Consider the following 25,340-nt stretch of genomic DNA (forward strand, 5'->3'; position numbering starts at 1 on the left):
GGGAAAGAGGAGCTGGTTCTCATTTGAAGAGGCTAACACAGACCCCGTAATTAGGGGGGAGGGAAAAAGTTGAACTTTTTTTGCAACTCCCTACGTGGAAAACCTTCTCTGCTACCTCTGGTTAAGAACTTGAAATATTGCAGAAGAGAATTATCAGAACCTCTGATGCAGTTAGTAAATTTATCACCATGGCTTTATTGATTCCAAGTCTGAGGAAAAAACAGTTGAATTTATCAGTATTTTTACTCCCTCTACATTGTGCACAGCAGGGAGTACTAATCTGAGACAACAGCGTTCAGAAGTTTCTGTGCAGGACCTTATTTTTTGACTTGTACCTCTGCACTGCAAGGCTTCCTTGAGATAGAGAAAGCACCAGTATCTGGTGGGAATAGGCAGAACAAGCACTTGGCACATTAGGAAAAATGTGCTGGAAAAAGAGAAAGAGGAATGCTTCAATTAAAAAGCCATTGTGTTCAGCAAGTGATTAGAGCTGCAGTGTTTGGGCTAACTTGTCCCCAGTGGTGCATTCAGCACTTTGGAGGACAGGCTTTTAAACAGGACAAGTAGTTGCCTGGAACTAATGTTTCATTGATAAAGAGGAACAGTGCTATGCAATTAGGTTGCACCTCCACCTCTGCCTGAAGTGCCTGTTCCAGTCCTGACTCAGCAGAGATGACCAAGAAATGCAGTGTTTCTCTTTCCAAGAGGGATGGGTGGCAGCAGCCCATGTGGAGACATGCTCTTATTCACTACTGTGATTTATATCTTTAGGCTGCACAATACTTCCCTAGTAACAGCAGCTCTGCCAGGCACAGAGTGCAGCTGTGGTAGCACGTGGGTGGTGTCCAGCTGTGCTTGGGGTAAATATAAGCCAGAAAGACTGTTTCCACTGGGGTATTCCCCTCTCCACTCCATGGGGGAGAGCTGGTGAACAGAGGAGGGAAATAGATGATGCTGCAGCAGATGAAGCACATTAAGGCTGGAGAATAGCTCCTGGCTTCACTCCTGTAACAGATTCCTGGCCACAATCATCCGCATCACCTCATTGGTACCTGCAGCAAGATGAGGGTGCAAAAGAAATACTGTTAAGAGATGATCCAGTTCTGCCCCCAATGAAGGCAAAGAAAATTCTTCCATGATCTGCAGTCTACAGCCTGGAAAAGCTTTTCCCAGAGGGAGAACTTGAGGTGGCATTTAGTAGGTGTTGGGGCAAAATATAACTGCCAAGTGCCAACAATTTTCTCAGGAAAGGCTTCAGGGTTATAAGTGCTGGTGCTCCTTTTTCTTTGGGCTTTGAGAGGATGAGGGCAGCAGACATCAAACAGAACTCAGTATATGCCAACACCCAAGTTTTCTGCTTTACTATGTAACACATAACGTCACACAGAAAGAAAGACTGTAGTCCCACCCAGTTCAGGCAACATGATGGCCCTACCAGGTACCCTCATTCTAGGTGAAGGGAATTCAAAGAAGGGAAAGTAAAATGGTTAGCCAGCTGAATCGAGATGAGAAAAGGCTGCTGTACACACAGCTAGGCTCAGAGACTTAGACACACAAATGTCAGAGACTGAAGATAGGCCAGAATCACAAGAAAGGAATTGTTGGGGGTGTGTCAGCACATGTCTGTAGGACTAATGGAATGAAATTAGACAGAGAAACTGCTAACATAAAAGCTAGAGATCTCCCCCTGCCGTGAGACTCTTAAAACACACCCTAACTTCTCCAAAGACTTGGTGGCGAGAATACATCAAGTGCTCTTGGCCAAGGGGTTCACACACCTGACACCACCAGAAGACCTCATGCCCACAGCAGAACTGGATTCTGAAACCCTAGAATCACAAGAGTCATGTAGGAAGGGACCTCTGGCAGACCTGTTCTTCCCCTGGCACACAGCCTCGTACGCTGCTAGTAAGAGCTGCTTCTTTTACCTTCCAGGATCTGATGGACTCTGATGTCTCTCACAAACTGCTGCACAGCATAATCCTTCAGGTAGCCATAGCCCCCGTGCATCTGTAGAGCCTGGTTACAGATCTAAGGAGGAGATATCATCGCATTGCATGGTGCTGAGGACAAGTCAGTGGCAGAAGCTTGGTAAGACCCCAGGAACTGGGGTTCAGTTTTCTTTCTGGTCACCTAATCTCATCTCTCACTAGAGGCTGGTTTGACAGCAAGGAGCCCCAGTCAATGCTGCTCTCAGTGCTACCATGTTACCTAAGTGCCATTTCAAATTGAGGCATTTATGGGAACACTATAGCATAGAAATACCCAGGAAATGCTTTACTTCACCAAGGCAGTTTATGCTGCGTTTCCAGGGAGCTACCGATGCAAAAATCAAAACACCAGATCACCATCTAGCGGTCAGTTGGGGAAAATCTGTTCAGGCTCTGATTTCTAATCATACATGACTCCATGCCTCATTATCTAGCAGCTTGTGATAGAAAACATAATAAATAGGTAGTAAAAATCCAGAGGGCTGAGAAAATACAATAGCTTCTAAATGTTACTAATCTAGGAAGATTCAAGGTGCAGACTTGTAGGAAGTAGTCTAGGAAAGAGGAGACCTGAACTGTGGAGAAACTAAGATTGTGGCCTCCACAGGATGTAAAATGCAGTCCTGTAAAACATTTTGGTCCTGAAATGAGGCTTCTGGCTTACTGAACATGCTCAGGTCTGGGTCCTGCAGTGTCAAACTTCTTTCTGACATCCTGGGCCCTAAGAGGGGTCTCCAAGCTTCTGGTTATGACACCAACTGAGGTTTGAGGAACCTACCGCAAAGCATTCATCGGTAGCAAAGAGTTTGGCCATGGAGCACAGCACAGCCGCGTCCTCCCGTCCCTCCTGCAGTGCCTGCGCTGCATTGCGTACCATGAGCCGTGCTGCCACCAGGCGTGTTGCCATCTCTGCCAGCCTGAACTGCAGGTACTGCCAGCACACAGCATGAGGAGAAAAATTAGGTCACCATCTTCAGAGGGGCCTGTGTCCTGAACCACATCCCCACTGCCTTCATGCAGGTCTCAGGCCTGACACACTCTCTTACTCAGGAAAAGTCCGTTCCTGACATGAAGCTCAGATCTCCCCCTGTCTCATTTGCAGCCTCTATCTCTTCCTCCATACAAGACTTCACGTTGCAGCTGACTGATAGGTGTCACACCTGCACAAAAGCCCTCCCCTCCCACCTCTTGCCACCCAAACCTCTCTCTGAAATAGGTGCTGATGATAAGAACAGTCATGCTGGGGAGAGTTCATGGCTATTGTAGGCCTGATTTCTCCCAGGGAAGACCTTGTGAAGCAAGAGGGAGCTCTGGCTGCCTGCCCAGCCAGGATCAGGAAGAACACAGTTCCGGGAGTGCAAATCTGGTAGAGGAGTTACCTGATTGTTGGCCAAGGGCTCCCCAAACTGTTTGCGGACAGTGAGATGTTCCTGGGCCAGAAGAACAGAGGCATGAGCAGCTCCTAATGAACAGGAAGCTGGTGGGAGAAGTCAAGGGCACAGAGTCAATATGAAGTTAAAGCAGACTGACAGCAACATGATCCTGGCCCTCCTCCCTTGGCTCTCAGCAATTTTTTTTTCTTACCAATGTTTATCCTGCCTCCATTCAGCCCCTTCATGGCAATGCTGAAACCCTGCCCTTCAGCTCCCAGCAAGTTGCCGACAGGAACAACACAGTCTTCGAAGATCACAGCCCGTGTTGGCTGGGAATTCCAGCCCACCTGGGAAAAAACACCCAGACTGCTCGAGGGGCACCAAACATCCAGCTCCCCAGCAGAGAACTGCTCAGCCTACTTTCAACCCCTTCTTCTCATTGCCAGACTGTCACAGAGCACCTCTGGGCCGGCGGTGTGTGTGGTTAGGTCTCAGTGTGCTCAGTCAGAAATCGGGATGCGCGTAGTTACAGAAAAGGCACAGATCCAAAGAATCTGGATATTCCTGAGATTAAAATCTTTCACTTACCTCAGGGCAGGTATTGCACAAATTTCCCCAAACCTAAGCAGGACTTGGCTTGGGAACAACAAACCAGGGCCAGGCTGGGACTCCGGTCCCATCTAAGAGATCCCCAGTGCTTTGCACAGAGTGGCCTCTCTCTGGCCTGCATTTCCCTCAGGTACACAGGAAATAAAGAACAAGCTTCTTACCTTCTTCTCTTTCTTGCCAAAGCTAAGCCCCGGTGTCCCCTTCTCCAGCACCACGCAGGAGATGCCCTTGGGTCCTGGGCCTCCTGTGCGACACATGACCACGTATACATCTGTGTCGCCACCCCCACTGATGAAAGCCTGCGGAGGGGCACAAGAAGAAGGGGTCACCTATCGTATGCTAACACTGAGCCTGCAGCAGCAGCTGGGATACAAAGACTGTTCCAGGCGCTGCCTAACAGACACATCTGGAAGTATCAGAAGCAAATTCTGTAAAGCAGAACTTCAGCTGCACCGCAGGCAGAGCTACCCAACAGCAAGATCTACTGAGTCACAGCTGAGTGGCACAGACCCCACTGCCAGGAGATATTCAGGCACCCAACTGGACTGAGCTCTGGTGAATGCTCTGCAGAGCATGTCATACCTTGGGAGAAATACAGAGAGACGAGGAGACAGTATGTTCTACATGGAAAGGGAAAGGATGGTGGGACCCAGGCTCCCTTGTGCATGCAGCACCATATAACAGCTTTAGGATGAGCAAAGAGGTACCTTAGAGCCATTCAGGATGTAGGTGTCCCCTTTCCTCTTAGCTGATGTCAGTAGGGAAGCTGCATCACTTCCGCTTCCTGTTCGGGAGGTAAGAAAGCAGCCAATGAAGCAACACGTCTCTAAAACCTGCAAATTCTCCTGGGGTTCATACTCTGGGACACAGGTTTGTACCACAGTCATTTCAGCAATCATCACCCTTCCAAATTTCCCTGTGATTGCCCAAATGAATAAGAGAAGGATCTTATTGCCTCTGGCTCCCAAGAATGTTCATGTCCAGGAAAACCATGCTGGCAGTGAGGGAAAGGAGAAGATTTTTTTGTTCAGGATGCTCACCTGGCTCAGTCAGGCAATAAGAAGCAAGTTTCTCCATGCTACAGAGCGATGGGCAGAACCTGTGTCTCTGTTCCTCATTCCCAAAGGTGTCAATCATCCAAACACACATGCTGGAGCAAGAGAGAAGGAGCAGCATTGTAGGACATGCATATGAACACAGCCCTACAAGGAAGATGAGTCATACAAGAGCATGTCTGACTGAACAGAACAAGAAAGCTCCATGGGGTTCAGTCAAAAGCACTGAGGCTTGAAAGCTTATCGCTCCATCTCTGCGGCAGTTCATCTGAAGTACCCCAGGAGGCAGCCCTCCCTCCTCCTCCCACCAACACACTGGAATGGGACAAGCTGACATGCCACAGCGGCTGGGGGGAAGGAGATCTGCCTTCCAGTGGCCACAGACTCACTGCTCTGTGGAGCTGAACATGCCCATTTAAAGCGTCAGCATTCCCTCAGCACTAAGCACCACTGTCTCTTAGGAAAGTTGTACCTGAAGAAGAAGGCATCATCGCCCCATCTTTCTGTGCAAAGTGTGCCCTTTACTGAACACGTCTGTACTACCTAGCAGGATGAAGCCCTGATATCAACTGGTGCCTTTGGACTCTGTCACAGTATGACCAAAGCAGCAAAGGATTTTTCCAGGCAGGTTACTATCTATAGATGGTTTAAGTGGAAGAGCAGGGAACAGAATCCAGGACTTGATCCCATCTTGCATGCCACAAAGCTAAAATTACTTCTTGCTGGCATCTCAATTTTTGTAGCCTGTTTGTTTACTGCAGTCAAGGGATTCTTACAGTGACACCTCTACTTGGGGTCCCAACTTTGGATAATAAGCAACATCAAGAAAGCTGGCTCTAGCTGGATTTAGAGCCCCCAAAACAATCATGTTTTTCAGCCAGGCTGGCACCATCCACCACTCCGCAGACACACTCACTTGTGGATGCTCAAATAGGCAGTGGTGCTGGTACATCCTGTTGATAAAGCTTCAAAGATTATGGAGGTATCAAGTCGTGACAATCCAGAGCCACCGACATCTGGTTTCACATAGATGCCACCAAATCCGAGCTGGGCTGCCTTCCGCATTGCTTCCACAGGGAATATTTCCTATTGGGACAGCCAGTGACATCACAAGTGAATATTCATGATCAACTTCTGGTATATCTAGGCCACCAAGTCCAATCCCAAACTCCTGCGGAGTTTAAGAAGTTAGTTGGGTGGGTTAAAGCATGGGCAGCTCCTTAGACAGATACCATCTTCAGGAGTAAATGCAAGTTTTCAGATGACTGTATAGCCTAACTAGGAAAGCTTCAAGGCAATTTCTGATGGCAGCCCACCCCAGCTACAGTAGCGTCTTCAAAAAAAGTCTCTATAGCTGGAATTACAGCACTGAGGAGCCAGTGCAGGAATCCCTCTGAGGAGGCCTACAGACAATAACATCCTAAGGGAGGAAAGAATTTGAGCAGTGCAACCCTTCCGAAGCTGTCATACCTTTTCATCCCACTCGGCCATATGGGGAGCCAACTCCTTGGAAGCAAAATCAAAGGCAACTTTTTGGAATTCCTTCTGCTCCTCAGTCAGGCCAGCAGAGGCTAGAAGAGCAGGAACAGATCAGATATGTGCCCACAGCAGGGAAAGCGAGCACCACCACCTCTCCCATACAGCAAACAAACTCAGGGTGTCCCTCAACTTATGCATACAGTTCAGGGTCTCTGCTGCAGGGACCATTTATCTGTTCCTTGGGATCATCATGAAGTGTTCTGGGAGGGTTCCTTCTTACGACAAAACACAGCCAAGGTCCCAGCTATGTCTGTCTGCTCAACACTAACTACATTGCAAGACTGGGACAGGGGCTGCACAGTCCACTCCAGCTGACACTCCATCTCACTAGGTCTGTGCTGCAGAATTACAAGGAAACAGCCCCCTGACTTCAAAGCGGTGACGGTTAAAAGCAAACAACAACAACAACAAAAAAAACCCTTGCAAGTTGCAGTTACATGCTGCATTTAAAAACTCCTGCTTTGTTTGCACATAAATACAACATTCTTTTTATAATTCCTCTCCTAAAATTCATCCAGATGCTGCTTCTTCAGTCCTAACTGTAGTTGCATTTAAACATTGAAGCAATTCATCTGACAAAATAAACTGTTCTGAAATCCTTTAGGAGAAAACAGGCTGGGACACAGCTGTTATTTTGGTAACCAGAGATCCCATTCAGAGATCGGAAGATGACTTCAACCACCGGATAACTGAGACTTACAAGTACAGTACAGACAGTCAGAAGTGCCTTCCTAATGTACCTTTCGCAGTGTCTTACTGAGGCTTTTTGAGATACTCTTTGGTTCACGGTCAAGTTGCAAAGACCACGAGGCTCTAGGGCAGGTGCAGGGAAGGGGAAAGGGCTTTGGTTGTGGGGACACGGCAGGGCACGGCATGCACCTTCCAGGCGTCGGGGCAGCGCTGCCAGCCGCGCCGCGGTGCGAGGCCGGGCCTGCCGTGGGCTGCACGGCCCTGCGCGCAGCCGCCGCACGAACACCGGCAGCCGCCTCTCGGCGGGCGGCAGCCCTGCTTCGCCGCCCGGGGACCGGGAGGCCCGGGAGCGCCGGGGTGGTCTCCCCCGAGACGGCCTCCCCCCGCGGGGGCCCGGCTCGCCCCCGCGGCCCGGCCGCAGCTGCCCCGCGGGGTGCGGGGCGGGGGCCGGCGGCTCCCTCCCGCCGCGGAGCCTTACGGTCAATGCAGGAGGCGATCGGCCGGCGCCCCGCCGCCGGGCGCCGCAGCAGCAGGGCGCCCCAGCGGGGAGCCGCTCGCCAGGCCATGGCAGCCCGGCGCAGCGCGGCCGGGGCACGCCGGGAGCCGCAGGCCGCGGGGGCGGCGCGGCTGGACCACAGCTCCCGGCAGGCGCCGCCCAGGGCACGCTGGGAGCTGTAGTCCTGCCTGCGCGCTTACGCATTGGCTGCGGGAGGGAGGCGAGCCTTAAAGGCAATGCCTTTTTTGCATAACGGTTACTGACTTCCGACTTCAATGGGGTGGGGGACGGCGTGTTTCCTCCTCCTGCGCTGAAGCTTGGGCAGGGCAGGAGCATCCTTTCCCCCAGTCCGAGGAGAGGGGGCAGCCGCAACCAGAGCTGGTGAGAGGGGGAGCTTGGGCCTGGGGCGGGAGGGATGGGAGAAGCTTGGCACAGGAGATGGAAAAGTTGATGCCACCCACTCTGGCAGGAGGAGGCCAGGTCAGAGCCAGAAAACTTCTGACAGGGGCTGCTGGCAGAAGGGGGCAGGGGTTGGACCCGCCAGCTTGCTCCCTTTTGTCAAGAGGCTTTTGCATGCATAGCTCTGAGCAGCAAGCTGAGCCAGACAGCCCCAGAGCGAGGCTGGACCAAGCTTTGGAAACAAGCTGTTCTCACTTCCTCGACAGTGCCGTTCCCCTTCCATAGCAGGGAATGTCCACGCTTAGGGCAGGCGCCTTCGGGACTCTTCTCCACCAGCTGCTCTGTCGAGGAGAAAAGCAGCCCTTCTGCTAACGTCCATCACAGCACTGCTATGGAGGCCGGCCTGGCTCCAACACGCCGAGGGTGTGGTGCTCAACCAGTGCCAGGATTTGCACTGATGCAGGAAATGGTGCTGAGAGAGCCCAGGCTGAGCTCAAGGAAGGAAATGTATCTACTCTCCCTTTACTGTACAGCTTTCACTTTTCCCTCTCACAGATCACTGTCCTTTTTTCAGCTCGCCTGAATAAGCAATAATTCTTTCTTCCTTCTCTCATTCAGCAGGTGCTTCTCAGTGAAGAGAATATAATTTGAAGAGACCAGAGATGCCTTGGCCAAGCAGAAAGAGAGACAAAGGAGCAGTGGCAGGTCTGTGCAGACAACCTAACTAATTCAGCATCTCTCACTTGAGGTTCCAGGTTATAGTGAAAGTACAGACAGTCATTTTAATTGTCTGTCTTTCAGAGCGACATGTCTTATAGACAGCATTTCCTCTGTAAAAATGGGCTGAGCATCCATGTGTGACTGAGACAAGTCTAACAGACATACAATTGGGACACTGAGGTATTCTCAGCACAAGACAGTTAAGAAATGTAACTCATTCCCATTTATGACGTGCTTTCGGATCCTACATGTTAGGGACGATCTCAAAGTATACCACCGTGGTAGCAAGAAAATAATGAGGCACCATTTGCAAAAAAAAGAGTTGTGCTTGAGGCAACATTATCTCATGCTTAAGGCATAAGATTTACACAGTAGTTTGTGCCACTCATCTGCTGCAGGAACTCAAGCAAATAACTATCTTCTTACCCTTTAATCACTTGTCACTAATTGTTTTTGTTTTCTGGGTCCTGAACAAACAGAGATATGGATCACCTCTGAACCACTAGCACAGTGGAGGCTTAATCTAAGGCTTCCAGCTACTGCAGTAATTGAAATAGCTTGCTTTGCTGATGAACTTTCCTATTATTCACCAAATTCACTTAAATCAACTTTGTTGTCTATAACTCTGCTATTAATAATAATAAAAAAATCAACTACATCTCACTGGCCTGGCCTCTTCTAGCTTTTTTTAGTAAACCCAAGTATAAGCAGAATTATGATTATTAAAAACTACCTTTGTGCACACCACAAAAAAATCCTCATTTCAGACATGAGTTAGAAATACTCAGTAACACTGATGAGTAATGCTAATACCTTAAACCTAGCATCTGAGGCCCACCGAACTTCTGCTGCAGGCAAATATCAGTATGTGAAACCATTTTGGACAATGAAATTGTTTCAGCACCAGTCCTTATCAGAAACCAAATGTGTTTTACCTGAATGGTCCTTTTTTGCTGTTTCTTTTAAGATAAAAAGGAGCCTGATGCTAAAATAGCCAAAACTGAGGAAACTCAGAAAAAAGAGGAAGAGGAGAAGTCTACAAAACCTCCAGCTGGGAGTTCCAAGTCAGGATGGAAGAACTGGAAAAAAGCAAAAGAATCCGACTCTGGTGGGGAGGAAAGCAAGCAAACGTATTGTCACTGGCTTCTGAAATCGGAGCCAGAGAGCAGGCTTGAGAAAGGAGTGGATATGAAAGTAAGCACTGACACCCATTCTGGTATTCTTACTCAGCAAAGTGTGGAGGCAGTTTCATATCTAACTAGAGCATTAGTGCCTAAACACCGAGTTATAGGATCAGACAACTCGGGTTGTTTGCGATATCAACATGATCACGTTTCTTTACTACTTCTCAGCAACGATCTGTCTTTCTGGAAATAGAAAGATGTAATGCTATTCTCTTCCAGTACAACAGCCTTAGGGTTTGATCCTTGGAGTAAGAGAGGAAATCAGGTCCTCGGGATGTTTAGATGTTCGTAGCAGGGACAGCATCTATTTCAGATTCTGCCTTTACACTGCCGCAGTGTTTCCAGGATATGAAATCTTTTCTTTAGACCTTGTAGGAACCCAAAGGTTCTGTGAAGTTTGTGCTGTAATTGAAGGATCAACTAGAAACAAATTAAGCAAAATGTAGACAGTATGACAAAAAAGACCAGACTGCCACCTGACCCTAACTTGCATTTTCATTCCATTTGGCAGTTCAGCATTGAAGACTTGAAGGCTCAGCCCAATCAGACAACCTTTTGGGATGGAGTAAGAAACTACCAGGTAAGGAGCAGGATTGGGTGTTAAAAGATGTGATCACTGACATATCAGTACAAAATACACAGAAAATGAAAGGTGCCTCTTTCCCAACAATTACTTGTCCCTTTTACCTGTTACAGTGCTGAAGTTATTTCCTTTTGGTGCACTCTGCCTGCTTTTACAGTTTTATTTTGACCAAAATATATATGCTTAATTGCCTCTACCTCAGAAACTTCGTGCCAGCCTGATTCAGGCTAGGTAATATTCTGTCAAATTGCTCAGTTTTTCCTTAGTTTGGTCTCCAAGGAGTTCAGACAGATCACCAGCCTTTATTTCCCTTGACACCTTCCGACAAGTCTCTGCTTACCCAAATACTGCGCCTTGTCAATGTACAGCTTTCTGTTTCGGCCTTCATGTGCAAAGGAGATCCACATACACTTCCTCTGCCTAAATGAGACCAGCTCTGCTGCTTGTTTGCTGACAGCAAACTTAAGTCTCCTGCTATCCCTGAATGAGGGTGGCCAAGCTGCTAAATTCCCACATGCTTTCTAACCAGCAGGATATTGCTCTTTAGCCTTGTTTTTACTTCAGCATGAAACATCTGTAGGACAACTCTAGGAAAGCTTATCCGAGTAGTTCTGAAGCACATATCCCTCTCCTGTTTGTTCCTGTTTCCAGCTGTTTATAATGAAGCCCTGAGAGGGCCTGCCACGCTCCTACAAAGAGCTCAGTCTCTTGTTTAAATCTGACAGGCACGGAATTTCCTGAGGGCGATGAAACTTGGGCAGCAGGCCTTCTTCTATCACAGTAACTGTAAAGAGCCTGGGATCGTTGCCATTGTCAAGGTGAGAGCCTCTTGCTCATTTGTGTTTCAGAGAAAAAAAAAATCATCAGCGTGTTATCAAACAGTTCATTACCTCTACTTCTGTCTCAGAACAAAAGAAGTGCAAGAGAAGCCTAATGAGAGCGGTGAATGAGCCTAAGGTATCTAGGCTCAACAGCACATATCAGAGCAGGGCTGACTCAGCCAGTCGTCTTTCCCTAGAGAGATGAAACCAAACTGCTGTGATCCTGCTGTCATTTCAGAGTGCTTCCAGCCAAGTCAATTGTTGCTCCACACTCAGGGCATCTGATTAAAATGTGACTCACTAAGTTCTGCTGAGCTGAGCCTGCAAGACAGTCGTCTAAAACCTAGGGCACAGAAAAACTTTTTACTTTAAGAGGAGCACTTGTCACAGATACTATCCTCATGTATCCAGTTTTCCTCTGCTATATGTGCTCCTTCCACATTGCTCTCCAAAGAGGTGATGATGCTTCATTGACATCCATACTGTTCTGGAGCACGTCAAGCCAAGAAACGTGAAGGAAGGAAATGCCTCACTCTGTTAGAATGGAGTTCAGAGGAAGCAAGGCTGATCTTTACACCAGGATTACTCCTTATGTCTAGTCACAGCTTTCATATGAGCGTTTCATAGTCTTTGCTGACAACAGTATTTAACTGACAAGAACGTGTCTCATTCTTCTCTCCTTCTGCTTCAGATCGTAAAGGAGGCATACCCTGATCACACACAGTTTGATCAGAAGGATCCTCATTATGATTCCTCCAGCAGAAAAGAGAACCCCAAATGGTCCATGGTAATGTAGTAAACAAAATACTGTACGTCTGTTTGAAGCTGGGTGCAAGCCCAGCTAAGTTAGGAGCCTCCTCTCATGATATCACAGATCATCTTAAGCTTCTGTCCCAGCCTAGCTATCTTTCATCTCTCAAGAGAAAATCCAGTCCTGATTGTTTTCTCTGCCTTTTCCCCCATCTTGTCCACAGGGCTGCCAAAATGAATCTCCCTAAATTTTCACATCTTACCTGGATGCAGAACTGTCCTCCCTGCATTGCAGAACTGTGGGTTAGGAAAGACAACATCTTTAAGCACCACTCTGAGTCTACAGCAAACAAAGCTGTAGTTTTGAGGCACACGAAATTATAGGGAAGTGACTGTTCACAGACTGGTTATAACCCACATCTTCATTTTTTACTATCTGTGGCCACATGAGTATATGTTGTTAGTGGACAGTGCTAAGATCCATGTAAACAAGTGGCCTGCCAGAAGTGCCTGAAAACTCCTGTAGCCTTGAGCAAGGAAAAGCTTCCATACCAGTATAAGATACTACATATCAGTCACTTATTTCCATTTCAGATCTTTACCCCTCCCCCCCCCAAGTTCTTTTCTGACATCTAGAGGCCATATCCTTCCCCAACTCTGCCAACTGTGCTCCTTTGCTGCCCATCACTTCCCAGGTGGATGTCCAGTTTGTGCGGATGACAAAACGTTTCATCCCCCTTTCTGAAATCAAGGCCCACCACCTGGCACATAAAGCGGACGGAGGTCCCCTAAAGAACATGATGCTCTTCACAAGACAACGTCTTTCCATCCAACCACTGACACAAGGTAAGAACCTTCCCCTTCTCTGGGCTTTTGGTGCCATTTCTTCTGAGAGGCAGCCCTCACCCAGAGAACTAGGAAGTTCCACTTACGACTTTTTCTTCCTTACCTTTCCAATGCAGAGGAATTTGATTTTGTCTTGAGCCTGGAAGAGGAAAAGCCACATTAAGAAACTGACAGCAGCACAGCTTCCACCCAGCCTGCTTCTGCCTACTCCTAAACCAGCATAATCCTCAAGTTCACTTGCTCAATCACAGCAACAAGAACAAGCGTGCACATAATTCAAAGCTTCATGTCCCTTACGTTGACACACTGTTATTTTTGCTTATTTTTAAATAAAGCCTTTTAGAATCAATCACAGCTACTCAATTTTTAGCAGTGGAAAAATCCTGCAGTTTATCTCTGGAAAGAGGAAGTGGGTGCATCTTGCTTGAGGATGTTTACTACAGGAACTGATGCAGTTCCACTCAGAGGAATGTTTTTCTGCCAGAAAAAATCATTAAGCTTCTGTCTAGAGCAAGACAACTTAGACTACACATCCACCCTGATTGCTGCAAAGCAGATCACTGTTAACTTCCTGCAGATACAAAACTTCATGTGTTCCTTTAGCTCTGTTTTCTTCTATTTCTCTGATGTCAGTACTAGCTAGCTAACTTTTAACAGCTGTATGGGTCTTCCGCCCGCACGGCTTATGAGCAGTGGCATAGCTTAAAGAAAGACCAACTGTTTATAAAGATAATGAAAGATAAGACTCTTCAAGCATGTTTGGAGGGGTGAAGAACAGGGCACTAAGTGTATCCTAAAATAAAAATGTCTTAATACCATAAAGAACCCAACCCCAAAACAGGCAATATAAACCAAATCAGACAAATTCACGCACAGCATTTGAAGGCCAGGGATGGCTCTTTTTAATTGGAGAGACAAAAAACCCAAGTTTTAAAATACAGCCATTGAAAAGACAATGAATTAAGAAACATGTAAACACAGCAGAGGCTTAATTACACTTGCACTGCTTGGTTTAGTACCGAACACTCCCCCCAGCCTGACTCTGCCTGGAAGAGAGGGAATGACCCAAGCACTGAACAGAACCACCCAACTCAAGGGGACTTGACAGCTCAAGTAGTGTCCGCCCCTTGCCATGCTAACAAAACTTTTCTCTAGTATCTTGTCCTGGAGTGACCTTATGCTTCAGCTTCTCTCTGAAGATGCTCAGCACATCTCTTCCACCCCAGACAAACAGAGGGCCTCGTGGGTAACAGGTTGAATGGTCTATTTAGATTAAGTAAAAATGGGGATAATTTCTAAATTCGGGTTTCTTAACTAGGAACACAGGGGAGAGGGCACAAAGTAAAGTAGGAAAAAAACCCCAATGTATAGGATCATGCACATTTTCCAATTAGTCCCTCCAGCAGCATTCTGGGAGCATCTGTTACCTCCAGAAACAGATGTTTAATAGAAATCACCTTACGATGCATTGCCTTTTCAGACAATTATCTTACATCCAGCAACGATGCAGTTCAGCCAGTATATGAACCATTCCTGGAATGCACAGGCATCTTCATCCACTTGGTTTCTTTTAATACCACATGCCTACTATCTAGAGGAATATGCAAGGGAAAAAAAATCCCAGGAGGGCTGGGAGGTGAGGGAAAGCAAAGAGTGGTCAAGGTGCTGCTGTGCTCAACTTAGCCATGGAAAGGTAGTCTGCTATCCCCAGAGGCTCCCCGTGGGAGCTTCACTTGTCTCCGAAAGATCATGTATTGCCACAGCGCAGGTGGTTCCCCCTACACAGAGGAGGGAGTAAGTTAGTGTCAGAAGTAACATCCAGCTTCCTTTGCCCTGTGAGACACTCAGCAGCTTACCACCCCTTTCCCTGACCTAACAAGGTAGTTGTCTAAAGTAAGCTTTTGCTTCAGTCTCAGGAAGACATGGCTCCAGCCCACGGCACAGACTTCTCCTGTAAAGAAGAGCAAGCCACGTCTTCACTATTACAGAGCAGAAACATGGTGTGACAAGAGCATTCAGCAGAGATGAGGTCATTAGTGTCCTCTACAACAGAGTGAGACTGTCCAGCTCTACTAAAAACCACAACCTTACACGTGGTGAGTAAAAGATAACTTACTTTGGCAAGCAGAAACACACATTTATCACTGAAATACAGTAGCTGTCTTATTACATAAAAAGCTCCCCTTCCCACCCAGGCCCCATTCCCTCCACCAGCACTGTTCCACTAAACAAAGCAGAAGATGCTTTCATTTCCCAGCTGCAAAACAAGTGTTCTACATCCAACTGTAGGACAGAGGCAGAGGAGATTCATTCAGAGTCAAAACCAAGCTGGGCAAAACCCTAGTGAGCTACAAACTCACAGGGAAATCTAGACAAATCCCATTTGATGGAGCTCATATTTGTTCAGGCTTCTCTCCATCTGGTAGGAGGTTTAACCACCTGCTTCCTTGAAGGATATCTAAAAAAGGATGGATATTGGCCAAACTCGGTCAAGTCTACAAAGCCACATCTAAAGTTTAATAGAGAAGTGATTTCCTTCTGGGAATGTTGTCATGATTCTACTTAGCTGAAGGGTAAACGGAGCTTATCTCAGAATAGAAAAGACCCTTATTCTCATTCTCAGCTCATGCCATACCCACAGACCTCGCTGGTGAATTCAGCTCAGGCCTCAGGAACCTGTTTCTGGAATCGAAAGCTTTACCATCCTTCCAGTTGCTGCTGGGCTTCATCTAGCAGCACGCACAGGCCACAAGCTCCTTAAACAACAGCATCCCACTTCCTGGGATTACCAATCCTTATCCTGCAGGCATGAGGGAGAAAACAAAGCAATACTCGCACATTTCTTAGATGGCTGTCTGTCCCCACTACAAAGCCTGCTCTGTTACAAGGACACAGCGATGAGCAGGGCAGCCTGTGCAATACATGCTCCCATAGGGAGCCCCCATTTATCTCTCACGTTCCGACGCTCTTCTCTAGACCTCTCAAGGCTGGTCTGTCCCTGCTCTGCAGCACCAGCTGGGACCTGTACGAGTGCAGAAACCAGACAGACCGAATCTCAGGGGTGCTCATGCAGCTTCTGAGACAACACTGGGAAGGCACTGGTCTCAGAGCCAGAAGCCTTCCTGTCCCCACTTCCCAGCCACCCAGCAGCACTGCTAGCCACTATCCAGCCTACACCACCCGTCTGTTCCATGCCCCGCTGCAGTCGTATGCTTCACTCCTTCCTGCTACCCTCATCTCCTCAGCATCCAACCTCAGCGTGGCAGTCAGGAGTTCCCACGGCAAGGACACAAAATCATTCCTGCTGCCCATGCTCCACCAGCACAGTGGCTCTGTGGTAGTCCCAGGACTGACTCAACTACGTTATGTAACTGTTTGTGACAAAGAATCCAACACCACCACAAAGAGGAGGGGGAGGAAGAGAGGGGACAACATGAAGCTATTTCAAGTAGGCCGCACTTCAGTCTGACTCCCTCCCCTACCTTCCAGATAAAATAGTGTCATTTTCCCTCATGAAAATTTCTAGAAGGCAAGAAAAGTATTATCTATCCTACACAGCCCCAAAGCAACATCCACACTGCTGAGAAGGAGCAGCAGATTTGGCCTTCACTTGCTCTCTCCCTCCCCACTACCATGCTGAAAGGGTCTTGGGGCAAAGAGGAGATCAGGCAGCTCCGCAGCCTCCGGACACGCGTCAAAGCAGCCCACCCCAGAGGAATGTAGTTGATTGGGAAGCACTGAGGTACCTTCAACTCCGCATCACCAGCGCTCCTGCTTGCCTTGCCCTCTTATCCTCTCCCCACCCTACTAGTCCTTTGAAGAAAGGAATTAAGTCAAAAACGGATATTTATTTTCATGAAGTCTCTGAAGTATTTTCTCTTCCTCCTTGCTGCTGCGACCACTGGCTCCACAGCAGCCTTCCTTCCTCTGCGTGGCCTCTCACTGCCGGCTGTTGTTCTCTGCAGGCTGGCTGGGGGTCTTGGCCTCGGAGTGTGAGGATGTCCCCTCAAACCGCTGGGAGGCGATGGCTGCTTGGTGGGACATGCTCTTCCTCACTATGTCTCCTTTCCGCCAAAGCACCACCTCCTGTAGTAACACAGCCAGCAGGGCTTGTCAGGGCTTTCAGAGACCTCTTCCGAGCCCCACCCAGAGCTACTCAAACCAAAATGCTGAACCACGCTGCTGGTGAGCAGCTTGCATCCAGTGCTTGCACCCTCAGCCACGCGCCCTAAGGCCACCCACAGTGGTAAGGGGAGGCCTCCCAATGCAGCCTTCCTGAAAATTTGAGTACAGCCCTCATCTCCAGGATCGGAGCACACAGGGGCAGCCCACCAGATGTTAGGCCCATCCTACCGCTGTGCACTACCACATTGGAATTGATAAGGTGAAGCACAGGAACTCCAGCACAGGGCAACAACGTGACAGAGAAGTACCATGTAGGCACCCTCATACATGCATTCCCACACAACCGTGCACATCTGAACTGTGTGGATGGTCTCTTCTAGGCCCTCTTTGCACATCGCAAGTGGTCTAGTCCTGAGGGATACTCAGCTCAAGGACATGATTCCCCCTTCCAGAATCCCAGCTTCCCAAAGATCCTTAAAGCAGTATCTCAAGTGACAGTTTGCAGGCTCCACAAGACCTAACTGCTCCGTTTCTTACCTGCTGTTTGAAGTAGCGCCTCTCTTCCTCATCAATCAGCACCAGGTTGAGGTAATATCGCACCGAGAACTTCTTATTGATGTCCCTCATTGTTGGAGTCAGTTCGTAGCCAGCCAGGAAGAGCCTGATGGGAATGGACTCCCCTACAAGGGCCACAGAACCATCAGTGCAGGCAGAAAGCATAGATATAAACTAGGAGAGCACCAGCAAAGCAAAATCTCACTAGGGCACATCAACCCTTGGGACCATTTCCACAGGTGGACTAAGGTGAGCTAAAAGATCTCAAATCCCTTCAGAAAGTGATCAGCATGCGTAGTCCATAGCCAGATCCTGCCCTTGCTGACAGCTATTCCATCTCCACTTTAACAGCACAGGACTCCTATGTCACCTGCATCAAGACAACATTGCAGGAAAAAAATGAACAAGGTGACATTTTCTGTGGCAGATGATTCTGCTGGGCAATGGAACTGGAAAACAAGTGACAGAGGAGATAGTGTTCTAGCTCACTGCCAGTCTTTCTGCTCCAAGTTACAGCAATGCCAGCTGGTGGCCCATGCCAACAGTGAATTTAAATTTAGTCCTGGTTTTGCCACCGCTTCATCAAAAAAATATTAAGTAAAGTCACTGCAACTCATCGTACCTCAATTCCCCCACCATACCAGAGAAGGAAGGGGATCATATTTAATCACCTATATAAACTGTCATAAGTCCACCAATAAAGTAGGAAACATATTACCACTGAGCACAGAAATTCAGCTGAAGATATTGTGGGACTCATATTCCCATCCCCAAAGACTTAAAGAGAGGAATTTCGAGGGGATAATCTGCCTTCTTACCTCTCACAGGTGCCCCATCCATGATCTCATATTTAGCTATTGTGTCATTCTCGTGATACACGTTGGGTCCAGTCCCTGTTGTTTCTCTCTTGATGATATCTATCTCCATGTGTTTGATCTTGATCCGCACCAGCAGAAAGTAGATCTTTCCAACAATCACATCTTTCAAATGATACCTAGCACATGAAGGAAGAGAGCATCACAATCAAACACTGCACAGCAGACCAGGATGCAGGCTGGAGAGCGGCAACTCAGTTGTCAGGCACTTGGCTCTTATTCTCAGCCCCAGCACTAGATTTCATGTGGTATCTCCACCACCCCAACTAGGTTCCTTTAAACAATACATCAGGTTTCATCCTCCTGTCCCTTGTCCCCTCCAGACAAGAACATGTAGCATGATCAGATATATCAAAAACAGAATACCAGGCTGAATATCTGTAAGAAACCCTTGCAATAGCAAAGCCTCCAAACCCAATCTTTTAGGTCCATTAAAACTAACCCAAATGTTAAACTGCAGTGAGATTTGCCAGCATCACCTGGGAAAGATGCATCAGTAGTAGTTTAAAAGAGTTGATTCCTCTGTGCCTAAATTAAGGTCCCACTTTAGCTGTACTGTCTAGCAAAGAGCAGAAGTTATTTTGCCTTGAAGACACCTGGAAATACTGACACCACTGAAGATACTGGGAATGTGAAGTTACTGCAATGGCCTCATGCTGTGCACCAAGCTCGATATGTCATAGCCATTGCTTCCCACTACTGGCTCCAGAGAGAACACCTATGGGCAAGGAGGAGAACTCACAGGTCCTAAACTAGGATCAGTTATGAGGAAAAATTTCTTTACTGTGAGGGTGACTGAGCAGTGGAACAGGTGGCCCAGAGAGGTTGTGGAATCTCCTTCTCTGGAGATATTCAAAACCTGCCTGGACACGATGCTGTGCAACGTGCTCCAGGTGACCCTGCTTGAGCAGGGATGGAGTATCTAGATCTCCAGAGGTCCCTTCCAACCTCGACTATTCTGTGATTCTGTGACTTCAGTGAACTGTCTGCCAGCCTCGCTCTAGCACACGAACGAATCCATTTGAGGTCCACAGGCAAGACATGTCTCTAGCTATTAAACCAAGCTGACCGAACAGATAGATGATTCCCCACGCTCTTGAGACACTTACTTGGACTTGTTATACTCGAACTCAATGTGCAGGCAATCCTCAATCCCCACCTCCATCTTAATAGAGGAGTTGAGCTCTGGGTAGGTGCTCAGAGTATGCACAACTATGTCCATCTCCTTCACCACATCGTTCAGTCTGCGGCTGACAGTCGCTCGGAGGAAATACCTGCAAGAAGAGCCTCCCTCCTATTAGAACGGCACAGGTAGCAACAGAGACAGAGCAGGGAGGGACATGGGGCTGAATGGATTAGACTGGGCTGTCCGAGCTGTCTTATTGGAACCCTGGCTTCCGGAGCAGCCAATACCCCACGTTGGAAAAGACAGAAGGGAATTTTCCAATGGAAAAGCAAACTCTTCTAAGACTTCTCTAAGCATTTCATGCGTTTGTGAGCCTGAGTTTTTTCAGCACCATTTGGGGGATCTGAGAAACAGCTTGCAGAGCACATGCTGAAGATCGCTGCCCTTTAATCAGAGCACCAGTCTCCACTGACACACCTCTGTCTGTAGATCTCAGACTTTTCCAAACTTCCCTTTGAAGCCAGTCATTAGATTTAAAATCAACTGGAGTGCCTAAACGTGAAATATTGTTTGCAACATATGAACAAAATATAAGCCAGGCATCTGTTTGCATCTAGAGCACAATTAAAGTAAACAAGCCAGATTACAAGACAGCAAAAATGTCCCTGCTGGAGACTAAAGCAAACAATAAGACAACACTGTTCTTTTGTTTTTTGAATTACCAAATAAATTAGAAGCATTTGGAGGATTCAGAAGGGGCTGGTTTCTCTTGACACTTAAATGGGGCAAGGTAAGTTACATGAAGCCTGATGCACGCTTATAAAAGTACAACTCAAAAAAAAACGCCTTTTACAATTCAGCCCTCCAAACTTCATTTGGAGTTACATTGTAAGCTTGCAAGGATGTCTGGGAAGGGATTCTGCACTCTATTAGCATTATGGTGAACATCAGTAGTTGCACACTGCACAGACCAAGAATCAGGGTCAGCAAAGGGAGGAGACTCACCGTAACTTCACATTCTGCCCCGTGTAGGATTCATAAGGTTTTTCCACGTGTGTGAATTCGAAGTCAAATGTCTGCGATTGAGTGAATTCACCAGGACGGGCCAGGTCTTTTACGAGAGACACAAACTCATGGTGGTTCCCTCGGTCATAGTAGAGTTCTAGGAAGATGTAAGCCCAGGTTAAGCAGTGATGCTCAATCCCATGTGACACAGCGAGGAAATGCAGAAGATTTCACAGCTAGGAACAACTGTCTTGTTCAGATTACTACTTCCTTCACTACTGTTCAGAGAACCTCCCGGGGAGCCTGCAGTTGCAAAATACAGCCCTTATTCACCACTCTCTCTCTGAGCCAGGGGCAGGCCAGAACCTGAGCAGGTGCTGTTGCAGTAGTCAGGACAGAGATTCTCAATTAGGGCTATCCCAAGGCTCACTTCTGAAAGAGCCAGGTATGCACAATTAGTTGTTTGTTCGCTATATAAATCAGCAGAGCTACATGTATTAACAGATGCCTAAGCTGACAGCAGTTCTTCACAAGGAGATGACAAAGTTTGGTAAAAGAAAGGGGGTATTCTGTAACAGAGCGCCCAGATTCCTGCGGTAGTTACTTGGTCTATTGCTAAGCTTTCCTACATCCCCTCTACGACGGAGACAGCTAGACAGCTTGCACTGTCTTACCAGTATCGGAAGATACTGGCTTTTACCAGTCAAACCATGCCCTCATGCAAAAGGTCCTGCCCACATGTACAGGAATGGGACAGAACTGCATCCAAATCAGAAGGCCAGTCTGTAAATATTCCATCTCCATAAATGATGAGAGATCCCTGAAGCAGAAGGGAAGAGGTCAGCACAGCATCACCTACTACAATGAATCAGGAACTTGGCTTGCCTTAGACTGACACAGGTCAACTATAATCAACAGTAATTATGTTCAGACTGCCTGCAAAGAGGAGCCAGCAGCTCATACAATCCCATCTAATAATTTTCTACAGAGTCTTATATTCAAGGCCAAAGGCACTGGTGCCCTAATGAGAGGCAAAAACACCACTGCTTCTGTGGAACAGTAGACACAGTGACAGAGCAAAATTGAAGGGCTTGGAGGCTTCCAACTGTTACTGCTTATTCTTTGACAACAAAGAGTTTGAGTGGTCCTGATTCGCTCCAGGGAACAAGTCACGGTGGAAAACCTCACTGATTCCACACTATGTCAGTGCTCGGTGCACGACAACCGAGTGGGAGAGGGGGAAATTGAGCCAAGTAACGTTGGCCTCTAGGTGACACATTAATGGCCTTGTCAACATCAATGAGGGAAGAGCATTTGTCTTTGGAAGCATTGCTCAAGCCAGCTAAAGCCACTGAAGCTGCAACATTACATCAGCTTTCTCCACAACCATCCTAGTTCGGAAGGGGCCTACTATAGGTTCCTCATTTAACTACAGCAATCCTCTCTTTGCTTCCATGTGGTTTTCCCTCAAAGTCAAAGCAGCAGAAACTTATACTCTGCAAGTTGCATGCACAGCTCTGTAGTACACATAACTGCCAATGCAATCTTCCCTTCGTAACCCTGTGCGTGAGCTACGTGTGACTACCAGGCACCCACGCAGTCCTTTAAAAAAGTAAAGGCTGGCCAATCTGATACCTTTGGATCAAGAAGCAAAAGCCTGAGTCATCAGACAATCACATGCATCCAACTAAGCTGTGCAGTGGAGGCTTTTGGGAGGTACTAGCAGAGTTCAGGAACTGGAGAGAGACTCAGTTCAGACTCAGAGCTCCATAAGGCACATGATGAGATTTCAGCTTTTAAGTAATGTCATTTTCTCACACCATTTTGTTCACCTTCTTTCTCTAGTGGAAACACTGGCACTGGAACATCTCTCACACAGAACAGCAAGCGCCATCAAGCCCTTTAGGCTAGGCACTCCGGTGACATAAATAAATAAACCAAGTCTCTCTGTGTTGAATAAATGTCCATAGAGAGCAGGAGAGTGCTTGCTGATGTGACAGAAAGAAGCCATGTGGCACATAAAAAGAGGAATGTATCATCTTTCCGCACGATGCGGAAGGCAACGACTGAATTTAAAGCAAGGAAAGGCAAGTGTCAGTGTACTAAGTTCTCAGCTGCCTCAAAAGGGCAGAGGTTAGCACTTCATAGTCTTAAGAAGAGGAAGGACTGATGTTTTCCACACTTTAGAAGATATTGGCATATCAGATATAAGCTGCAACTTCAGTTTTTCAAAGCTATAAGGTTTCCATATTAACATACATAACCTGCCAGCATTCCAGTGACATGCTCAGGACACAGTGACTGCAGGCAAACGGAAATCTTAAATGCTTTCTGCACTCACAAGAGACCACACAGGACCCTAGAGTATATTCACAGTCTGGACTCTGGTATCTGGTCTCAAACAGCCATCTTCGCTGTGACACATCACTTCTTTCTGTCTTTGTCTCCTCAGCTGTTAAATCACCTCATATATACACTGACCTTGTAGCAGAGAGAAGTCAGAACATAAGGCAAGCTGTTTCGAGATGGAAAGCGTTAGGGAAGTGCCATCAGCAGTACAAACTTCCCAGCTAGCACTTTGGGCTTTATCGAAGTAGCATGACAGGCAACAACAGAGGAGTAACGTGTAGCCGCAGCAGCTCCTAATACACACTGCTTGGGCAATGCTTATAAATTCATAGCAGTTGTTCAGAATATCTATGGCTCAAAAGTCTTCCAAAATGGGGAAACGGAAGCAAACAAAGCAGCACAAAGAAGGAGCAGAAGTGAAGTTCATGCTTAATTTCCACTGAGGACCATAATCAAATAGAAGATCGTAAACTAGCTTCTGATAAATGCGCTCACTTAGGCACCACTATTTACAGGCTCTGTCTGCCGGTCCAGCCCTTTCTTTCCAAACGGCAATGTTATGTGCAAGTGAGGCCATAAGAAAAATTAAGCAGAAATATTGGCACTGGGAAAAGGAAAAACCACTTGTTCACTTTCCTGTACTGCATGATCTACAAGGCAAAGGTTTTGATCCTGGGAAGATAACAGTAACATGCAAGCCCACTGCTTGTGTAGTGATTTTCAGGGTTAAACCAGTGTACAGAAGGCCGGAAGGTACAGACTTGCATAGCTCAGTTAATACATAAGCAGAAAACAGTCAAACCACTAAGAACGACCTGAATTTATTTTGAATGGCGAGTCTCAGACGTGTCCACGAAGCACTGAAGTCTCCACTCTGATCAAACAGTGGGTGTGGCAGCTACCTTTCCTCTATGAAAGCAGGAAATGCTTAAACAAATCTAAACTGGTTACATACATAACCACCAGTTTTAAACAACAAAAACAGTCACTGAGGTAACAGTGCAGGATATATAGTCATCCTTTCAAAGAAAAACAGAAGCAAACGTAGGATCAGTGGAGCTGAGGCTGTAGGCCTCAAGAAAGCTGATCTACAAGGGCTAACTACCTTGTGGAGCAGCAGGTCTGGAGGTCTAGTCAGTGATTTGAAATGCACATGCAAAAACCACCTGATTCGCTGTCCTCGGCGTAGCTATTGCTTCCTAACATATCCAGGCTTAGCAAAATCAATAGGCACAAGTGCAAACAGACATCTAGCAGTGCATTGATGAAAGAAGCCATGAAGAGAGGCAATCTGGAGAATACCATCTAATACGTTGTTGCTAGGATTTTCAGACTGAGATCTGAATCTGGAGGATGGAACCCAAATTTGGTACTCCACTGGAGTGTATGTATGTTAGAGCTTAAGTCAGTGACTGAGCAGAAACAATAAAATAGGACAAGAGAACAATGACCTGGAAAAGGCCTGGAGTTCCCACCCTCTGCACGGGCTCAAGTCGAGAGAACAGACTGGATCGCCCAGCTCTAACAGGGTCTTGGAATAATTTCAGGCGGCCGTGGGAATTCTCAGTGCAGCGAAGCGCTGCTCGCGAAGGAGCAAAACCCACTCGTTATTCACCAGCACCTCCGCACCTCGGGGTGCAGCACCACGGCATCCCCTTCTCCTAAGCCAGGGGAGACAGACCTCGCGTCAGCGCCCGTTCGAACCAGCGGCCTTACGAAGGCAGGAGAACCGCGCGAGGCACCGCAGGAGCAGGCCGCCCTGGGGGACTGCGCCCCGCCGCCCCCGCGCTCCCCGCGGCCCGGGCCCTCACCGATCTGCCCGATGAACTCCACTTTGATGCCCTGGTGCTCCAGCCGCTTGTTGGGGTGCTTGAGCGTGAGGATGACCCGCCCGGACACGGTCTCCCCATCGTAGAAGAGGAAGTATTTCTCCTTCTTGCCCTCCTCGGTCTTGTGCTCCACCCGCCGCCGGCTCTCGGCGTCGCTCAGCACCAGCTCCAGCTCCGCGCTCTGCCCGAACCCGAAGAAGCTCATGGCACCGGGGGGGCGGCGGCGGCCCCCGGGGCCCCGCCCCGCACGGCCCCGCGAGGGAAGCGCCGCCGGCGGCTCCCGGCCTCCCCAGAGGTACCGCGGACAGGGCTCGGCGGCGGCGGGCGGCGGCGGCGGGCACGCACCGAGGGCGAGCCCGGGCCGGCCGGCGCGGCCCCACGCCCGGCGCCGACGGGGCCGCCGCGCGCCGGGGCGCGGCG

At 48.0% G+C, this 25,340-nt stretch overlaps 4 protein-coding genes across 8 annotated transcripts in view; 2 read left to right on the forward strand and 2 right to left on the reverse strand.

The window, feature by feature from the left end:
• Positions 1 to 175: 175 nt before the first annotated feature.
• On the reverse strand, positions 176 to 7,912 carry ACAD8 (acyl-CoA dehydrogenase family member 8). Of its 2 annotated transcripts, none has more exons than XM_064524298.1 (11): positions 7,736 to 7,912; positions 6,499 to 6,599; positions 5,945 to 6,114; positions 5,014 to 5,123; positions 4,681 to 4,757; positions 4,135 to 4,272; positions 3,576 to 3,711; positions 3,371 to 3,468; positions 2,770 to 2,922; positions 1,929 to 2,031; positions 176 to 1,052 (listed from the first exon to the last, which is right to left on the reverse strand). In XM_064524298.1, the coding sequence occupies exons 1-11, from the start codon at positions 7,821 to 7,823 to the stop codon at positions 1,000 to 1,002; spliced, it is 1,227 nt and encodes a 408-aa protein (XP_064380368.1). In that variant the 5' UTR covers positions 7,824 to 7,912; the 3' UTR covers positions 176 to 999. The 2 variants fall into 2 exon arrangements, with proteins under 2 accessions (XP_064380368.1, XP_025955017.1); XM_026099232.2 differs by lacking the exon at positions 7,736 to 7,912 and adding an exon at positions 7,308 to 7,559.
• On the forward strand, positions 1,949 to 13,405 carry THYN1 (thymocyte nuclear protein 1). 4 transcript variants are annotated; one of them, XM_026099240.2, is made up of 8 exons: positions 1,949 to 2,091; positions 8,771 to 8,857; positions 9,840 to 10,066; positions 10,568 to 10,636; positions 11,365 to 11,457; positions 12,152 to 12,247; positions 12,906 to 13,056; positions 13,173 to 13,405. In XM_026099240.2, the coding sequence occupies exons 2-8, from the start codon at positions 8,815 to 8,817 to the stop codon at positions 13,217 to 13,219; spliced, it is 726 nt and encodes a 241-aa protein (XP_025955025.1). In that variant the 5' UTR covers positions 1,949 to 2,091; positions 8,771 to 8,814; the 3' UTR covers positions 13,220 to 13,405. The 4 variants fall into 4 exon arrangements, with proteins under 4 accessions (XP_025955025.1, XP_025955027.1, XP_025955028.1 ...); XM_026099242.2 differs by having other exon boundaries at positions 1,956 to 2,091; positions 8,774 to 8,857; XM_026099243.2 differs by lacking the exon at positions 1,949 to 2,091 and adding an exon at positions 7,916 to 8,134 and having other exon boundaries at positions 8,774 to 8,857.
• A 529-nt stretch (positions 13,406 to 13,934) lies between these two features.
• Positions 13,935 to 25,125, reverse strand: VPS26B (VPS26 retromer complex component B). Its single transcript, XM_026099228.2, has 6 exons — positions 24,903 to 25,125; positions 20,743 to 20,899; positions 19,721 to 19,885; positions 18,555 to 18,730; positions 17,719 to 17,861; positions 13,935 to 17,142 (listed from the first exon to the last, which is right to left on the reverse strand). The coding sequence occupies exons 1-6, from the start codon at positions 25,123 to 25,125 to the stop codon at positions 16,996 to 16,998; spliced, it is 1,011 nt and encodes a 336-aa protein (XP_025955013.1). The 3' UTR covers positions 13,935 to 16,995.
• NCAPD3 (non-SMC condensin II complex subunit D3) overlaps positions 25,096 to 25,340 on the forward strand; it is a 32,525-nt gene continuing 32,280 nt past the window's right edge. The window contains exon 1 of the mRNA XM_064524295.1: positions 25,096 to 25,215. The gene's annotated coding sequence lies outside the window, so the exon portion shown is untranslated. The remainder of the gene's footprint in view (positions 25,216 to 25,340) is intronic.

Source organism: Dromaius novaehollandiae, chromosome 21, assembly GCF_036370855.1.
Source record: "Dromaius novaehollandiae isolate bDroNov1 chromosome 21, bDroNov1.hap1, whole genome shotgun sequence".
Lineage (NCBI taxonomy): Eukaryota > Metazoa > Chordata > Aves > Casuariiformes > Dromaiidae > Dromaius > Dromaius novaehollandiae.